The sequence below is a fragment of the Chenopodium album genome, chromosome 9 (genome assembly GCF_948465745.1).
Source record: "Chenopodium album chromosome 9, dcCheAlbu1.1, whole genome shotgun sequence".
In the NCBI taxonomy this organism is placed as follows: domain Eukaryota; kingdom Viridiplantae; phylum Streptophyta; class Magnoliopsida; order Caryophyllales; family Amaranthaceae; genus Chenopodium; species Chenopodium album.
This window is the reverse complement of record NC_137842.1, coordinates 69,794,514-69,811,509: the sequence shown is the minus strand read 5'-3', so window position 1 is coordinate 69,811,509 and position 16,996 is coordinate 69,794,514. Positions and strand designations below refer to the sequence as shown.

Sequence of the window (16,996 nt, the reverse complement as noted above, 5' to 3'; positions counted from 1 at the left end):
TGTCAGCGTTGTTCACCTGGTGGGTCAGAGCCCTAAGGTGTCGCTTGTGTTCCCTTCGAGAGCATATTCCTCCCGAGATAACATTGATCGGAGAGAATTTTCCCTCCGCATTTTTACTGTTCTTCCGGGGGAAGTCGAGGTCTTGCCGAGAGTCCTTTGCTGACTTCTCGGCCTCCTTTTTCTCGCGGTGATCCGCGATGTATTTTTTCAAGTATCCCTTTCGGACCATGTCCTCGATCTGGTCCTTCAGCTGGATACACTCTTCAGTGTTATGTCCCGGAGATTCGTGGAACTCGCACCACTGATTTTTATTTTTTCGTTGATACCACTCTGGGAGTGGTCTCGGCTTTCGGTAACTCTGCTCTTCCTTCGTCACGCTGTAAATTTTGGCGCGTGGAAGAGAGAGCGGAGTGTAGGACTCGTATCTACCTGTGTATGAGGCAGATTTTTCCTTCTTCGGCTCGTTGGCCGAAGATTGTTCCGAGGCCTTGGCCTTTCCCTTTGTCCTCTGGCCTTGGCCTTCAGACAAGGGTGTTTGTTTTTGCTTCCCTCCCCCAGATTGAGGTTGGGTTCTTGCTTTGTTCCACTCTTCGGCTCGGATGAATTTATCCGAGGCATTCAGAGCTTCCTCCATGGTCTGCGGGGTATGCATGACCATGAAGTCTAGGAACTTCCCAGGCTGAAGGCCATTCTGCATTGCAAAAACGGCTAGTCCCTGGTCCAGTTGAGAGACGCTGGATGACTCGTTGCTGAAACGGGTCAGATAGTCTCGGAGGCTTTCGGCCTCCCCCTGTTGCAGACCCATGAGTTCTGCAGTAGTCTTCTCTCGGCGGTTTGCCGTGGAAAACTTGCTCCTAAACTTGGAGGACAGATCGTCCCACCCTGTTATAGAGCCTTGTTTTACTCCCTTGGAGATCCATGCTTGCGCGACCCCCTTGAGAGTGGTTGGAAAATATTTGCACCAAGTCGCTTCGGATCTGGGGCAAAGATGCATATGAGCCTCATACGAGGCAATGTGGTCCTTCGGATCCGAAGTCCCATCATATGTGATGTGCAACGGTATTTTAACCGTGGGTACGTGCTCTTCCAGTATCCATTGCTCGAATGGGGAACTGGTGGGTAGCATAACGGCCTTGCCCTTGTTCCTGGCCGGAGGGACCGCGCTCCGCCCTCTTAGAGAGGTAGGAGTGGTTTTCGTCCCTGGCTGGGAAGTTTGGGCCTCGGCTGCAGGGAACGAGAGGCGACTGTGCACGCTCGGTTCCTTACCGCCGAGTCGGTCGAGAACGCTTCGGCGAACAGTCTCAGGTTGCTCTCGGCGAGCAGATTCTGGCCGAGAAGCTGAGCTACTGCTCTTATGCGTTTCTGGTCGAGAGGTTGAGGATCCTCTGAAAAATTGAGGGTTCTTTTTCCTCTCTCTTTCAGTTCTCTAGGTGTCCTCTTCCCACTTTTCCAGTTCCCGGAAGGAAGGAGGTTTCCCACCATCATGGTCTAGCTTCCTCCGCTGATGCCGGGTATGCGGAGGAGTTCGATCGCGAGGTGGAGGCATATTTTGTGCCCTCATTGCCTCCATGAGCACTGCCAGCGCTCTCGCCACCTCCTCCGAGCTGGGCCCCGTCAAAGGGGTCCTCGGCTGAGTGTGGGAATGAGAGCGGACGGTCGATGGTTGGCTTTGGGGCACGGAATGAGTCCTATGGTCGGACTGACCTCTGCTAGACCGAGAGGGACTCGGCCTATGATGAGAATTGTGAATTACGGGAGAAAGGGAATCCTCCCTATATGATCCTCCTCCCGAACTGGCACCCTTGGGAGAGTTCCGGTTCGGTGAGGGTGATGGTGTAGGAGTTTTAGGCTTTTCACCTGCTCCTTGACGGAGGCTTTTGCTCTTGCGGTTCTTAGCCATTGCCACCAAGATGATTGCAAGATGATTTTGATTAGAGATTTTTGAAAGTCTTCCCCACAGACGGCGCCAAATTGTTTCGGGTGAAAACAATGGGGCCTTGCCGAAGGCCCGCTGAAGTGGCTGGAGACTGGGTTCGGTCCAAGTGATGTTGGGCCGAAGGTTTCCTGCACAACTAAAACACGTAAACTGGCCTCGGGGGTGGATCCGAGGAAGACCCCTCCAATGCCGAAGTCAAACAACGTTTAGAGAGAAAGCTATGCAAGAGATTTTATGCTTGAGGCTTTGTTGTGTTGTACAAATGAATGAATTGAAGGCTTTTATACCTTTGCACATGATGAGAGGAGAGCCATTGGGCCTTGAAGTAGTCATGGGCTGACCATGGCAATTGGGACTAAAGGGCTCTTGGTTGACTTGGCTTGATTGGAGGCTCGGGCCTTGACCTTGGAATAAGAAGTCATTTAATGACCAGGCCCAATAAGGTAATTGGACCCAAATACATGACTAGGCCCAATTAGATAAATTGGACCCAAACAACATTAATTTATCAAGGCTCAAATACTTTTACGAGTTTAACATAGCCTAATTCAAATGCCGCTTCATTTATTATTTTGTAAACTTTAATAATTTATTCAGTAAAAAAAACAGAGAAACTCTTCAGGAGTACCAAATTATCTGGTGTCCCATACTCATACTACCCATAAAGTAAGTTTTGATTAATTATATACAGAGTATAAGAAAAAGATGTTGCGCATTACACGCATAGCAATATAAACATGTGTTGGGCACTACTACAGTGGTTTAACAACTCTTCTCCATTTTAAGGAATCACGACGAAAGTAGTTGGAGTGACATAATGTCATCACTTTATCCTCAACAAAGTCAGCTGGATCAATTGGAGTGAAATAATGTCATCACTTTGTCCTCGACAAAGTCAGCTAGATCAAAACATTTTTAATGGTGATCTAATTCCTTCCATGTTTTCACTTAAAACATACATATATGGATTAATCTATAATCTCGTCTCAGAACTTGGTAAGGAACGGGTAAAGAGAAGAACGACTAAACTTTAAAAATCATGTTCCTTCCTCTCAACAGCAAAAACAATACAATAAATGTAAGTTTAGATACAGAGCTATGCTATAAAAAAATGTCAAAAACGATATCTCTGTTACAGATCGATCTTTTTCTTGGGTTGATTAATCTCCATGGATCGTGTATCGTTCCCATTTTCTTGCTGGGTCATAAATCTGCAAATGATAACACAAAGAGGTCCACAGATACTGATCAGAAGAGAGGAGTATCCTAATTTGTTCAATGGAAAACGCTAGTACTAATATACAGAAAACGAAAGACAGTAGAGTGCAACAGGACATATACAGGTCAGCAAAAGATGCATCCCCCGTCAGGAATTAATAGTTACAAATATTATATGCAATGTCCCAAAATCATCTTCCTAAAATAGCATTGGTTTATAGTAACTGGATTTCCTATCATGTCCTAACTTGAGTGATGGAAGAGGATAGAGTCGATAGAAATAGCACAGCTATTGTAGAGGGTATATTTGTAAAATCATGTCATATGCTTAAGACGTTCAGACAAGGTGAACACTGATTACAGACAGAAGGAAGAGAAGTGGCACTGTAAGAGGCTAAAATTTGTTCAGCTTGAACTCAATTCAAAGTAGATATACTTAAGAGGCCAGCATCATCAACCCAGAGTCAATCATGTTGACATTTATGTGCTCACTGATAGGAAATTGAACACAAGCATAATACAGCTGAATCACATAGACAAGGGAAATAATTTGCTCAGTAGAGTTAGTACCTCCCATCTTGATGCAGGGAAAATGTGTTTGTTCTTCTCATACCAGTGTCTTTCTACAACTTTTCCAGCGTGCGACTGCAAGGAAATGATGCAAAACAAGAATATAAAGTTAATTCAGTTCGTTGTAACATGCAACCAAATGCTAGTGATTTACTGAAATCGGACTATCGAGGAGGGGCAAAAACCCAAAACACAGGCATGGTGATTCTATTCAATCATCTCAAAGACCCCAAGTAAGAAAAGGTCCATCCAGCAAGTTCGTAACATAAGCACTGGGAAGCAATCAACTTGAATTACACGACTAATCCCCGACCCTTAATATTTTGCCTATTTACCATCTTAGCTTGTCCCTTTGAGTTTGCCCCATACTACATATGGATATAGTTGACCACTGCTCTCACACACCCTACATTTGGTTTCTCAGTTTCCTCTCTCATCAATTCCTCCCAACCAAATTTTCAAAAAAAGTGACTTCACCCCAATATGTTGAACAAAAGGGGACAGAAGGAGTATTATTCCTAAACCACCTGAGTATAAACATAAAGTGTACATTGTCAATTCCAAAGCAAATGGCATAATGTCATCAACATGGTCCACGCAGAACCACTAAACTGAGCTGAACTGAATTTGCCTTGCATTCATCTTGATAAAAATCCCAGTTTTATCTTAATCCCTTAATCATCCCACAAAGCTTTGATATGATTTTGTTTATAAGTGATTAATTGGTTGCTCATGCTTTCGGGCCCAACTTTGGTTGCATGATTCAGAATCTCAAGTGAGCTTATCAAAACATAGGCAAAAAAAGCACAATGATTCAACTCCAGATAGTCTAAGAAATCAAGTATCAACTCCAGCATCTGAATGTAACTTCTCCCCACCCCTATCTACAACCTGGCAGTTAGTTCAATGCAACTATTATTATCACTACTATCCCTAATACGTACGACGGTACGAGTATATCATTGGTTATATTCTCACTTCTAAGGAGCAGTCCTCAATATAAGCAAAGACACAAAAGTGACAGTCAGAGAGAAGTTCACCTCATCCTTTTCAATTGTTGCATCAGCAATTGTTCGAACATCTTCATGTACATCAAAATGGAAAAGCTGTAGATAACAGAAAAAGGGAAAATCATTAGTATGAGAAAACAATAAAGTAACATTGATGTGATACAGCCTTAAATCATCAAGAGTCATAATGTTTAATACAAGATCAACTCAGCATTAACCCCTATGAATTAATTAGACAAGGTTTGGGGGGTCCAAACTGTAAATATTCCCTTTCACCTTATTATTCAGTTAAGCATGAATCATCAAAACATCCATTACACATTAACCAGTCAAAATTCACCAAGTCACAAATGATCTGTTATAAAAACTAATACAAAACACAATAGAGCTGCCTACCAGTTATTTCAGGAACAACATTACCACACCAACTCCAAACATCAGAACAAAAAGGCAATTCTTGAACAGCCACTACCAGCATAAATCAAGTCCCTATTCAATTGTTATTAACGGGAAACACATAGCTCCAAGTTCCAGCCAACTAAGTATAACTTTTAAAAAATAAATAAATAAATAAAAATTAGGCAGGGTTAGAAAGCTATGCTTTCCCGGCAGACTCACTAGAGCTTGGAAGTACAAACTATCACATCAAGATTCAAGTCATCAGGACCCAAATAGGAAAGTAACCAACTGGACAAGGATCGGCAGCACATATCTATGTATTACTTTGCTCCAAAAAAACCATTCATAAATAAAGAAAGAGACGCCAAGTTGATATAACCCTAGATGCTTCAATTTTTGTCCACACAATGATAGATTATCATTCAATTTCACCCTTCTGAAAATTGGAGCATGCAAAGTATTCTAACCATATCAATATTAGCCTTACTGACAAGACTAATGCTAACATTAAAATAAAATAAAAAATGAATGCAGCTTAGTTAATATCAGAACTTTTTCTTTCTCTTGTGTTTTCTTGGAATCATTTCCAGCTAGGCTCAAAAGATGATGAGCCCAAAATAATTCAAATCAAGCCAAAGAACAGAAGAATAAAAAAATAAAAAGTAAAAAGAATAAATTACTGGTCCACTTTTGCCTCTGGCCTTGTTTATGATCAGATCATAGAAACTGTGTTGCTGTAAAACAGAAAAACCAGAATTGTATGGAACAAAGTCAAGGGCAGGGAAAAATAGCAAACTTTTAAAATCAGAAAAGGATAAACAATAAGAGTTTACATGTGGAATGATTAGATCCTCTTTCACATAAAGCAGATTTTCCACAGTAGTAGTCCGAACTTCACGAAATTCAGGAGCAAGCTGCTGCTGAACTGCCCGAAGAAATGCCCCAATAGTATCACCTTTGCGCACCTGAAAAAAACAAAATTACGTTCAGAAAACTAAACAAAGACCATTATAGATGCTGCCGGTCATAGATTCAAGGATTTAAAGAATTTCACTAGCCTGGATTACTCGTCGATGACCTGTTCCATCCCAGTAACTATACGTGATTTGAAGAGGCTCATCTGAAATTCAAGAGCAAATAAAGGAAAGCAATGAGTAAAATATATAGGTGTATTCAATGCAAAATTATTATATAAAGATTCATATGTACTTTTTATCATTGCCTGCTCACGAAGCCATTGTCTTCCTAACCTCTCCCTTTCCGCTTGTTCTTCTGCTTCTCTCTCACTAAAAGCATCTCAAAATGGTAAATTTCATATTCTTCCCAAAGACATGCACAGAATGAAAGTCATGTAAGAAGATGCAAGACCTGTCCGGCAAAAAACTAGTTTCAACAGTAGGATCTTTTCCAAGCTTTCCACATTTTACTTTGACTGGTTCCTCATTATCTGTAACAAGCAAGCAGCAGCATCAGTAAGAGGTATTGTTAGATACCTTAAATAATATCCACTGATAAATATTGGCAGACATATCTTAAAATGGCACATTATATTACAAACATTCAAATTATCAATAAGCCATTGTTAGAGTTCTTTGTAATTCTCTTCATGGTAAAGAATCTGACCACGATTTGTTTTACTCCTTAGGACAGAATGTGGTGATATAGTAAATAAAATAAACAGAGAGCACTGGATGGATGGTATAAACTTTAATGATTATAAAGGAAGGTTTCTCACTAATTTCTTCTTCTTCTTCAGACCCGTTATCCAGTTCTTCAGCAAATGATAACCGGGCATTCACTTTTCTCTTCCTCTTTTGACGCTTTTCTAACTGAAGCTTTTCTTCCCTACAAAACAAGACAAAAAGGAAGGCAAGGTGCACAACTGTAAGGACTTACAAACAGAAACCACAAAGTGTCTCTTTAAGTACCAACATCATTTTGAATTCAACTCACTCTTCCAATAGCTTCAGTAGTTTCTCTTTCTCTTCCTCCTCAAACTTGTTCTGAATATTGACCCTCTACATATACAAAACTATACATGTGTCAGGAGAAGACAAGGTCACCTTCTCAAACCTGGGAAGACAAAATAGACTTACCTTCTCGACATATTCCTCCCTTGAAACAAGACCAATAGTTTCTTTCTTGAATGCAGTCTCAAGAATCTGCAAAATTTGTTAGAAATTAGATTAAGTATGTTTACACATAACACAAATTTATTTCACTTTAATAAGGCGAGATCTAAAAGTTAGAATAACTGATACATTGTATAAAAATTAGCCAACTTTGACATGCATATATACATAATAAATAAATAAATAAAAAACAGCTAAATAGCAGCAATAGAGTACAGACAGCTAGACAACACATAAAGATAAGCAGCAGCAGAGTATGCTAATTGCTAACATACCCAGCAGCAGTAGACTCACATACCCATGCATATGTCACTGTCAGCTTAATATAATAGTATAAATGTCTCCATGTTTTGGTCAAAAATGAAGTAAAAAGTGTCCATAGTCATGTAGGACTGTAGGAGTAAAGAGGATAAGAGTCATATAACAGGGGCACTTGAGGTAAGATAAAGAGTCTAAATGCCATAGGTCATCAAATACACTAGCCATCTATCAGAGCAAAACGTTATCTAGAGCTAAGCTAAGTAATTAGGAAAAGTAATTCCTAGGGCAAGATAAATAGATACACAGCTTTCGACATAAAGCTCTCTATAACCTAATTATTAGGCACAATACTTCTACTAAATGTGATGAGAGAAAAGCTTCCAAAAGTAATCCGACCACCAAAATCCTTTGAATTGAGTCTTGACTCTTGACAAACACAAGCCCAAGGAAAGACAGCCAATATTCAAAAAAGGAACAGTCTTCCTTAATCAACAGCCCCATAAAAATGGGTTTTCCATCACTATGAAGCACGGGATAGTTCTTGATTAGCATCCAGAGTACAAGAAAAACTAGAGGATATCTTGAAAAAAAAATTAAGAATAATAATAACCCCCTCACATGGAAAGTACAAATCTAATGGAAAACCACATACCTAAGACCACAAACATCTAAAAGGACTAAAACCCTCACAATTACAGGACTATTGAGATTGATCATTAAATTCCCTTAAATTGACTTACGCACCAACCACACTAACAAATTTAACCAACTGTACATGATATCACTCTCTTCACATCTTCACTCTCACAAATTTCTTTGGACACTCCTTCGAGTGATTGGTTAGTAATTTAATACCACATTTTACTCTCGAAGAGACTAAACTAAGCTCAAGTCATCACCCAGAACCACTCATTCATCAACTTAGCACACCATCAGAGAACTCCATGTCCTATTCATTAAAAGAGACACCCCCTTATCAATTATAAACCCATAATATTTATATATTATATGAACTTAGAAGCACGAGATAGAACAGTGTAAATGGAGCCTGTATCTGGAAGATGATTTACCATATCGGCATATCCTTATCATCTTCAATTTTCTTTGAAAGTAAACTAATCAATTTTGTTTACTACACTCAGCTCTACAGCAGTCCTAAGTGCGATCGATCTATTGTCATAAAGTAAGGAGATTGATGGTTGAAACCCTAAATCCCTACATTCATGATTCATCCAAAACTCATGTTCCCCAGATGAGGCACTACTTAAGGAGGATGGTTCAGGAAATTGATCCTTAAAGTGCATAAAATTCCATTTCTTTGGGTTAACTAATAGTTAAGCTCAGAATCGATTTCGCATCACAATATCTACCAATATAATTTCATATGCCCCCAAGTTTTTTCTCATTCAACAAGAATAATACAAAAAGAAAGAAACAATCATTTGAGTTTGAGTGTCATCAAAACTGAAATTAGGCTCAACAAAACCTCAATAAATAACAACCCCAGATTAAAACCCAGAACAATTCCATATAAATAAACCAGACCCTTCAATTAACAACAACCCTAATTGCAATATACCAATCAATTCAACCCTCAGCAAAACCCTAAAACCTAATATTGCATCAAATTGAACCTAAAATACCCTCCAAATACACAAAAAATCAGAAATCAAACAGAAAATCCAATCCCACCCCAATTAAAAAAAGAGAGAGAAAGTGAATTGTATGACCTCGGAAGTGCCGGAACCAAATTGGAGAAGACCAGCTTGACCTTGAGTAGAAGAAGTTTTGTTCTTGAGCTCTTCAATTTTGCGACGCTCAGCTTCTCGTTGCTTCTCAAGCCTCCTTATTCTGACGGCATCTTGGGCACTGCCCACATACCCATCTCCCATTCCCGCCATTAATCTCCTCTCTCTTCTTCTCTCACTTCAATGATCTTCGATTATTGCTTCAATGGAGAATTTCTGGTTCTTAGGAATGAAGAACAGAGAAGACGAGAAGTTGGTAGGGCACGGTAAGTCGGTAACACTTTTTATTTGATCTAATTTCCAATTATCGTGTCTTGTTTTGTTACCCGTAAGAATGTCATTAGTCTCTTAATCTCGTATCATCGTATGGACCTCCTACGTAATAAGAATGTTGAGTACTCCGTAATATTTATTGTGAGATTGAAGCTCAATTTTTATGCAAAATTTATAACTTTTGACCCTTAAAATAAGAAATATATTACTCTGTATGAAATAGATGGGTAGTGTAAAAGGTTAGAGAGTAAGTATTGCAAAAAAAAACAAGGAAATAAAAATGTCTTGTATGGATCTTTTAGTAATGATTATTTTCTGTAGGGTCGTAAGTGGATATAGCTTGTTTTATTGCTAATTACGGAGTCTTTTTTTTCAATTGCTAAAGTGATTTCTTCAATCTTGGAGTTACGCTATATGAAAAAAGACAAAACAAGTCTTAGATATGACATAATTAATCGAAACTATAAAGGGTAACTTAAACATTGTTGCACGACAATCTTATTGCAACTCTTGGTCAAGCAATATTGATTCGGAGAGTAGAGTGAGGCAAGCAGCCAAGCAATACTCATATATTGTTTTTTTTTTTTTTTTTTTTTTTTTTTTTTTTTTTTTTTTTTTTTTAATTTTTTTTTTTAAAAAAAATATGTACTAGTAATAACCAAATTCTTTTGAAATACATCTTCAGTGATAGATGATATAAATAACTAATGTTGGGTTTCAATCTTTAGCTTATACTCATGGACGATCATGGTTCAGTTGGTTTGTTTTGCATGGTATTGACCAACGTGACACAATGGTTTACTGACGAAATTGATATTTCATTAAACATTATTTTAGAAATATTAGAATTATGTCACATACAATTGCGTTAGCATGTGTAATTTTTGGGAATGCTTAACTTAGCAATCAAATAAGATTGTAAACAATAGATTTAGGTTAGTTAGGTTAATTGTTCATTACAAATACTTCATCTTTTAATCTTTTATTACTAGGCACAAAAATTGATTAATATTTTGACATATGACATTTAGAATTTACTTAGATATTATATTTACCATTAACAATGTTTCAACACTAACAATATTATACTGCAAATTAGTATATATTTGTAACTATTTATTAGGTCAAAATAAATCTCGAAAAAGCATGTGTCGTATAATTATATCATGACACATTTGGATTAAAGTGTACAACATCATATAGTATTCACATGCAAGTTTTACACTTCTTGTAGTGTTCCAAGACTCCAACTTTCTAGTCAACATGTTCATACAATGTATCGATTGTGGTGTTGTAGACAAGTCTGTTTCCTTGTATTGATCACCTAACTAAAGATCCTCAAACTTTACACTTGATTTTAACTTGCACCTCATAAAATCATATGAAAATGAAATCCTGCATAGAGTTGGCATTTGTTTAATTTTACTCAATTAGTAAAGCATAATATTAATAATAAAGGTCAAACTCGTAAAAGTATAAAAGAGCTCACCTGCTAGTAATGCAAAGATGCTCATCGAACCCCTTAAAATAGCACTATTTGCTGTCATTGATTCAACTGCAAGATTAGAATAAAGAGATTTTTGAAATGGTTAATTACAATACTATAAGAAAATAATATACAATTGTTCAATTTTTAGCTTCAAAACATAATATAAATACCATTTTGCATGTCATAAGATGAATAAACGTATAGGTTTATGTATTATAATATTGTGTAAGGATATCCTCGTTCATTAAACAATACTTTTTTCAAACAAAATAGAATTGTACACAATGCAAGTATTGTATAAAGATTAAGCTGTTAAATTTTTAATTTTTAATGATAAAATGCAATAGGAAGCCCATTTTCACGAGAAAATTCATGATTAGTTTCTTACCTGAAGTTGATTCACAGTTTGCAGTCGAATTCCAAGTATCGCACATACACAGTTCTGTAATCCCGCTATCATCACTACCCTTATAACCACACGTGCCTTTAGTAGCCTCGCACAATCTACAAAACGCATCATGCCCTTGAATCGAGTATTTCACACGTATGCCATACGACCACTCGTGTGGCCCATCAACTCTCAATGGTGCTAAATTATAAACACTACTATACGCTTGACACTCCAACTTGGTAAGATTTATCCCTTGGACCGATCCAACTTCATCAAAAGCCACCGCACAACATTCCGGTGGGCCCAGCCCAGCTACCAAGCCCACTTCAGTTGGCCCAATGGACCCCCAAGCTGGACACCTATAGTAGTCTTCACAGCCCAAACCCGATATATTCCTGCATGGTAGATGTTTATTGGAAGGAAACCCTTTGAAGAGTGGTGAATTTCTTGTACACCCGAGTAGTAAGAAGGCGTTATCGGGTGTTGGAGTCAAATACGGTTTCCTCCACGGTTCGACCACGAACCCGTTACCGCGTGACTCGAGAACAATCTTGTTGCACGTTGATAAGTGTGGGTCGTGCAATGTGAGGGCTTGAAACGTATAATCTATGTCTAGTACTCGATATGACCCCGAACTTATATGGAACATAAGGACATCATTGACACAATATAAAAGATCTCGGTATCCCGGGTGTCCACAACCGTATTTGACTCCAAACGGGTAGTCGATTGTAATGTTGCCACAATATGATCTACATGAATTAGCATGATTATAACCCAAACTTAAGGGTAGTAGTAATGAAGCTTGGATTAATAGTGCAAAAAAAGTGGTTGATAATCGAGGTTGACGCATTGTATTGAGATAAATGAATGAAAAATACAAGATTGTAAAGAAAGAAAATGAAGATGAGTTGAAGTAGTAAGTGTAATTGAATGGCAGTTAGTTAGAGTGTTTGTAGTTAGTGATGGAAATCATGGGATTCTTTGCTTAAGGTGGTGAGTAATGACTTTATTCCCATGTGTATAGAATGATTAAGGTATCTTTTGTAGTTTTGTTGTAGAAGTTATTTTTGGGCTTCTTAGCAAATGTAGGGATGTAGCATATTGTTTGGATATGAGGTAACAAAGGATTATTTGAATTGGGCTAATAAGATATGGATTGCATTCGAGTGAGAAGATGTTAAACAAATTGTTATTGTAGGCCGAGTCAAATCTAATTGTGCATGTTTATGTCGAGCTTTTAAATTTCATAATGAACGATCAAAATTAGTCATACAAAAGCCTTAAAAGGCTTAGATCATATCACTTAAATTTTGATCAAAATAGGGATATTGATATTCGAAAACAGATTGATTTTTAATCTAAATAGTTAATAGTTAGTGTATCATTTCATTTTTCTAACAACTTGAAATGAACAACTTTAACCTTTAATATTTACAATTATGTACAGAGTATTTTATTGTATTATTGAGAATTATATATAAAAAAAATATTATAGAATGAAATATACCTATACTAAAAACATTTTACATGACAAATCATAAATTTTTTAATACATTGAAGTAAATAAGTACCACCTATATAAAAAGGTAGTATTATATTTGGTAGATGTCAAACTGTTGCGACTAAATTGACTGAACTTATTGAAAACTAGTTTTATCCCCGTGCAAATGCACGGATTTATAATAATAAGACTTGAAAATAAAAATAAATAAATTAATTAATAAAATTCAATTAAAATGGAGTTAGTTTAAATGAAATGGCTTATATGTAACATTTTTTATTTTTGAATTTGAATTCATATCATGTCTATCCTTAAAATTCTCATGTTACCTACATTATTTAAAATATTTTATAAATTATTGTAAGTTTTTTTTCATTAAAATTTTTTTATCATGTTATTTTTTAAGGGAAAAAAAGAAATTTTAAAAAAAAAGCTAAAAAATATTTGGGCGGGAAAATTTTTGTTGTCAATGTGACATGTGTATTTAAGGGATAACTCTGGTGATTACTTTAGTATATAGTATAGATAGATAGATAGATAGATGAACTGAACTTATTAAAACTAAACTAAATAATCTAAATATTTTATGAGAGAAGAAAATTATAAAATAATCTGAAAATAATCCGTAAAATAGAACTCGGTTATGAGTTTGGGTGGGCATTACCGCATTATGGTACCCAAGGTTTGAAACTGAATTTCGTCACCATCTTTTTCTCTAGTAAGATCGCCAAGTCTTCGAAATAAGAGCGAAACCAGAGTCACACCATTTTCTCTACTAAGCTCGTTTCTCAACAATTTGATTTTGTTTTTAATTTTTAGCTGATTAGCAAACGATTAAACGAATATTTTTGAGTGATGGAAACCGCTGAAAATGCAGAAGAAGCTGTTTCAACTGTAAGTTCAAGAAATTCCAGTTTCAATTTGCATTATTTGATTGAATTAGATTTGCATTATTGTTATAATTTAAAATTTGGGGTTGAATTTTAGGTATGTTTTTTTATATGTAAGTTTTTTTTTTTTTTTTTTTTTTTTGACAAGGTATATGTAAGTTGCTAGATTGTTTTTATGCTATTAATTTTGTAAGCAATTGTTTTAACAATCATCCAAAAATTTAAGCTTGTCTTTTCAAGAAGAGGGGATTATTAGATGCTAGCTAACTATTGAGCCTTTTGGTATACCTGGTGAACAACTAATATATGTTCATTCTTCAAATTTAGTCATAATATCAATATGTTAATTAGGGTAAATATTCTACTGATGAATTTGATAGAAAAAGGGGAAATAATAGACATTCAATTTCTGGGGCTTCAAGTGTTTCATCTGGGATTAGGTTAGAGAACATTAGTAAGAGTTATAAGGGTGTTATAGTGCTGAAAAATGTGAGTTAGGAAGTGAAGAAAGGGGAGAAAGTAGGGTTAGTTGGGGAAAATGGGCCAGGGAAAACTACCCAATTGAGAATTATTGCTGCGTTGGAAGAACCTGATGATGGGTATGTGATTAAGGCCAAGAATAATATGAAAATTCAAATTTGAGTCAAGAAGGTTTTGATGAGTAAGACAGTGAAGGAGGAGTTTCTGATCGCGTTTAAGGAGGAGATGGAGGTTGCAGAGCAGATTGAGAAGGTGCAAAAGGCAATTGAGGGGTCTGTTGATTATTTGGAATTGATGGGAAGATTGTTGGATGAGCTTGATTTATTGCAGAATAGAGCACAGGCTGTAGACTTGGATCAGGTGAATTCTAAGATCAATAAGTTGATGCCTGACCTTGTTGGGCCGCGGATTCGGATAGGTTAGTGGCTTCTTTTAGTGGTGGATGGCAGATGAGAATGTCACTTGGGATTTGGGAAGATATTGCTTCAGGTTTATTGAATACCATATGTAAAGTCTGATGTTGTTGAGAACTTGAGATTATGTTGAGAAATTGCAATCTTACGGTTGTTGGATGCATAGTTTATGAACACTTAAAGTTTCTGTTTATTTTATTACGGAGTATAATGTTTCTTTGCTTAATGATAGATACAATATTATTAAACAAGCTCGTAAAATGGTATTAGAAAGAAGTTTTCTTCTGTCGTGAGTTGGAATAAGTATGTCATACGTATAGGTTCTGGAATTAATGCAAAACATCGGCCCAAATTTATGACTAAATTTGCCGGATCTTAAAAGGCTATGTTAACATATGTTTATAGTTTCGATAGTTTTCGAGTAATATTATAGCTCTAATAAATTTCACGAAAAGTAACATGAAGATAGAGGTTCATCGCCTTTGTTTCGTGTTGACAAAGTCCCAAGATATTTCTAAAGATATCCTTATGAGAAATAGATTTAAAGGAGGTATAACTGACTCGTTTATGTGGTTAAATTAAAGTTAAGATTCGCAAAATGAAATAATGCAGGGTCCTTTTCATCCTTATGTTTTTGGGAGGGTGTGAAGAGGAGGTAGGGTTGCGTAGTTCGATGTATTGCATCTTCTATTCATAATGTTACATCTGTTTATTGTCTGTTTAGGGAACTCCCAAGTTAGCTGGGACTGTTAATTGGGGAACAGCAACTGTCATCGGGATATTTGCTGGTATGTTATACGGTGGCAGCAAGGAAGCAGCTGCTTCTGCTGTAAGTTTATTAATCTCAATCTAATATCAAATTTCTGTTTCTATTATATCCTTCTCTTCTAATTGAGGACCTTTTGACAATTTTCCAGAGTAAGGATGCTGAAGTGACACTGAAGCTTGGAAGCACCCCAGATAAGCGAGAGCAGTATCGGTTGATGAGAGATGCAATGGAGAAGAGGTTTTATAGAGTTACTCGTGGATCCCTGGTTGGGGGAGTGCGCCTTGGGATATTCACTGCTGCATTTTACGGTCTACAGAATCTGTTAGCTGAGGAACGAGGAGTCCATGATGTGTATAACATTGTTGCAGCTGGTTCAGCCACTGCTGCAACATTTGGTCTGATAAGTAAGAGTTTATATCCTTAATTTTTGCTGAAGTATGTTGCAGTAGTGGTCTAGATTTGGCATGAAGTATTGTACAGTTGCCCAATCTGTATTATGGAGGGTTTTGTGTTCTGATGTGCTTGTTCTTAGTTTCTGTTTGTGATTTGCTTCAGGCAATAGTCATTGGATCCTTGCTTTGTCTTCTATTTGTCAATTAACATCTTAAATAAAAATTCAGTGCCAGGATCTCTCCTTTGGCGTGCCAGGAATGTCATGATGGGTTCTGTTCTTGGGGCAGCCTTTTGTTTTCCTCTTGGTAAATCTACCCCCTATTATCTTTTTATCTATTGTTTCCATCGCCTTAAGCATATCTCAGATACTGTATTGTATGATTGTATCGTCATTGACAAGCAAACTTTGGCATAGGTTGGGCCCATTTGAAGCTAGTAGAAAAGGCAAATGAGGAGAAGTTCACCCCTCATCCTCAACTAAACGAGAAGGGAGAAGTCAAGACTGGTCTTGAAGTTGCCATAGAAAGACTTGAAGGGAGTATAAAAAAGTAGATCTATGTTTTTTCAATGCAAATGCTCCGTAGCCAGCTATCATCTCAGCTCATAAATATGCAAAATGAGGAAGTTTACGTCATGCTACTATGTCGGGGAACACTGGAAAGATACATCCAAGTGAGATTTTACCAATTTTGATGTATTTGTGGATTCTTGGGACTGTGACTCGCTAGTATTATTCACGGGTACCAAAGAAGTGTACTGTATTTTACTCCATAGTTTGATACATAGCCTTTCCCATTCAGTTTCATTGTAATTGGCTTGAGGCAAATTTGCTCAATAGTGAGTTTTTGCGGGCTTTTGTCTGAGGAAGCAAGATTGGGTTGATTTAGGTAAACCTATGTTACTACAAATGTTTCCCCTCTGTTACAACCTATACTGATGAACAAATGCTAAGAATAAAGCTGCCTTTACCTTTGGCAGATGGATATGTAATTGATCTTTATATTGAGTTTTTGTTACAGAGTATCTTGTTTTGTAGTGACGTGCACTAACTTAGGTATGTTGATTTATTTTCCAAGCCTAATTTTGGTATGTTGATTTGTTACGAAGTATATTGAGTTCA

At 37.0% G+C, this 16,996-nt stretch overlaps 3 protein-coding genes across 3 annotated transcripts; 1 reads left to right on the top strand and 2 right to left on the bottom strand.

Moving 5' to 3' along the window:
* Positions 1 to 2,960: 2,960 nt before the first annotated feature.
* On the bottom strand, positions 2,961 to 9,572 carry LOC145559053 (protein XAP5 CIRCADIAN TIMEKEEPER-like). The gene is made up of 12 exons (XM_081620456.1): positions 9,257 to 9,572; positions 7,230 to 7,295; positions 7,087 to 7,151; positions 6,869 to 6,978; positions 6,502 to 6,580; positions 6,343 to 6,419; positions 6,192 to 6,253; positions 5,967 to 6,098; positions 5,814 to 5,867; positions 4,765 to 4,830; positions 3,725 to 3,799; positions 2,961 to 3,147 (listed from the first exon to the last, which is right to left on the bottom strand). The coding sequence occupies exons 1-12, from the start codon at positions 9,425 to 9,427 to the stop codon at positions 3,097 to 3,099; spliced, it is 1,008 nt and encodes a 335-aa protein (XP_081476582.1). The 5' UTR covers positions 9,428 to 9,572; the 3' UTR covers positions 2,961 to 3,096.
* Positions 9,573 to 10,620: 1,048 nt separating this feature from the next.
* Positions 10,621 to 12,332, bottom strand: LOC145560392 (uncharacterized). The gene is made up of 3 exons (XM_081621642.1): positions 11,425 to 12,332; positions 11,037 to 11,102; positions 10,621 to 10,942 (listed from the first exon to the last, which is right to left on the bottom strand). The coding sequence occupies exons 1-3, from the start codon at positions 12,278 to 12,280 to the stop codon at positions 10,917 to 10,919; spliced, it is 948 nt and encodes a 315-aa protein (XP_081477768.1). The 5' UTR covers positions 12,281 to 12,332; the 3' UTR covers positions 10,621 to 10,916.
* Positions 12,333 to 13,661: 1,329 nt separating this feature from the next.
* On the top strand, positions 13,662 to 16,892 carry LOC145560391 (uncharacterized). The gene is made up of 5 exons (XM_081621641.1): positions 13,662 to 13,825; positions 15,439 to 15,543; positions 15,632 to 15,887; positions 16,104 to 16,181; positions 16,292 to 16,892. Exons 1-5 carry the CDS (start codon positions 13,787 to 13,789, stop codon positions 16,426 to 16,428), a joined length of 615 nt encoding a protein of 204 aa, XP_081477767.1. The 5' UTR covers positions 13,662 to 13,786; the 3' UTR covers positions 16,429 to 16,892.
* Positions 16,893 to 16,996: the final 104 nt, after the last annotated feature.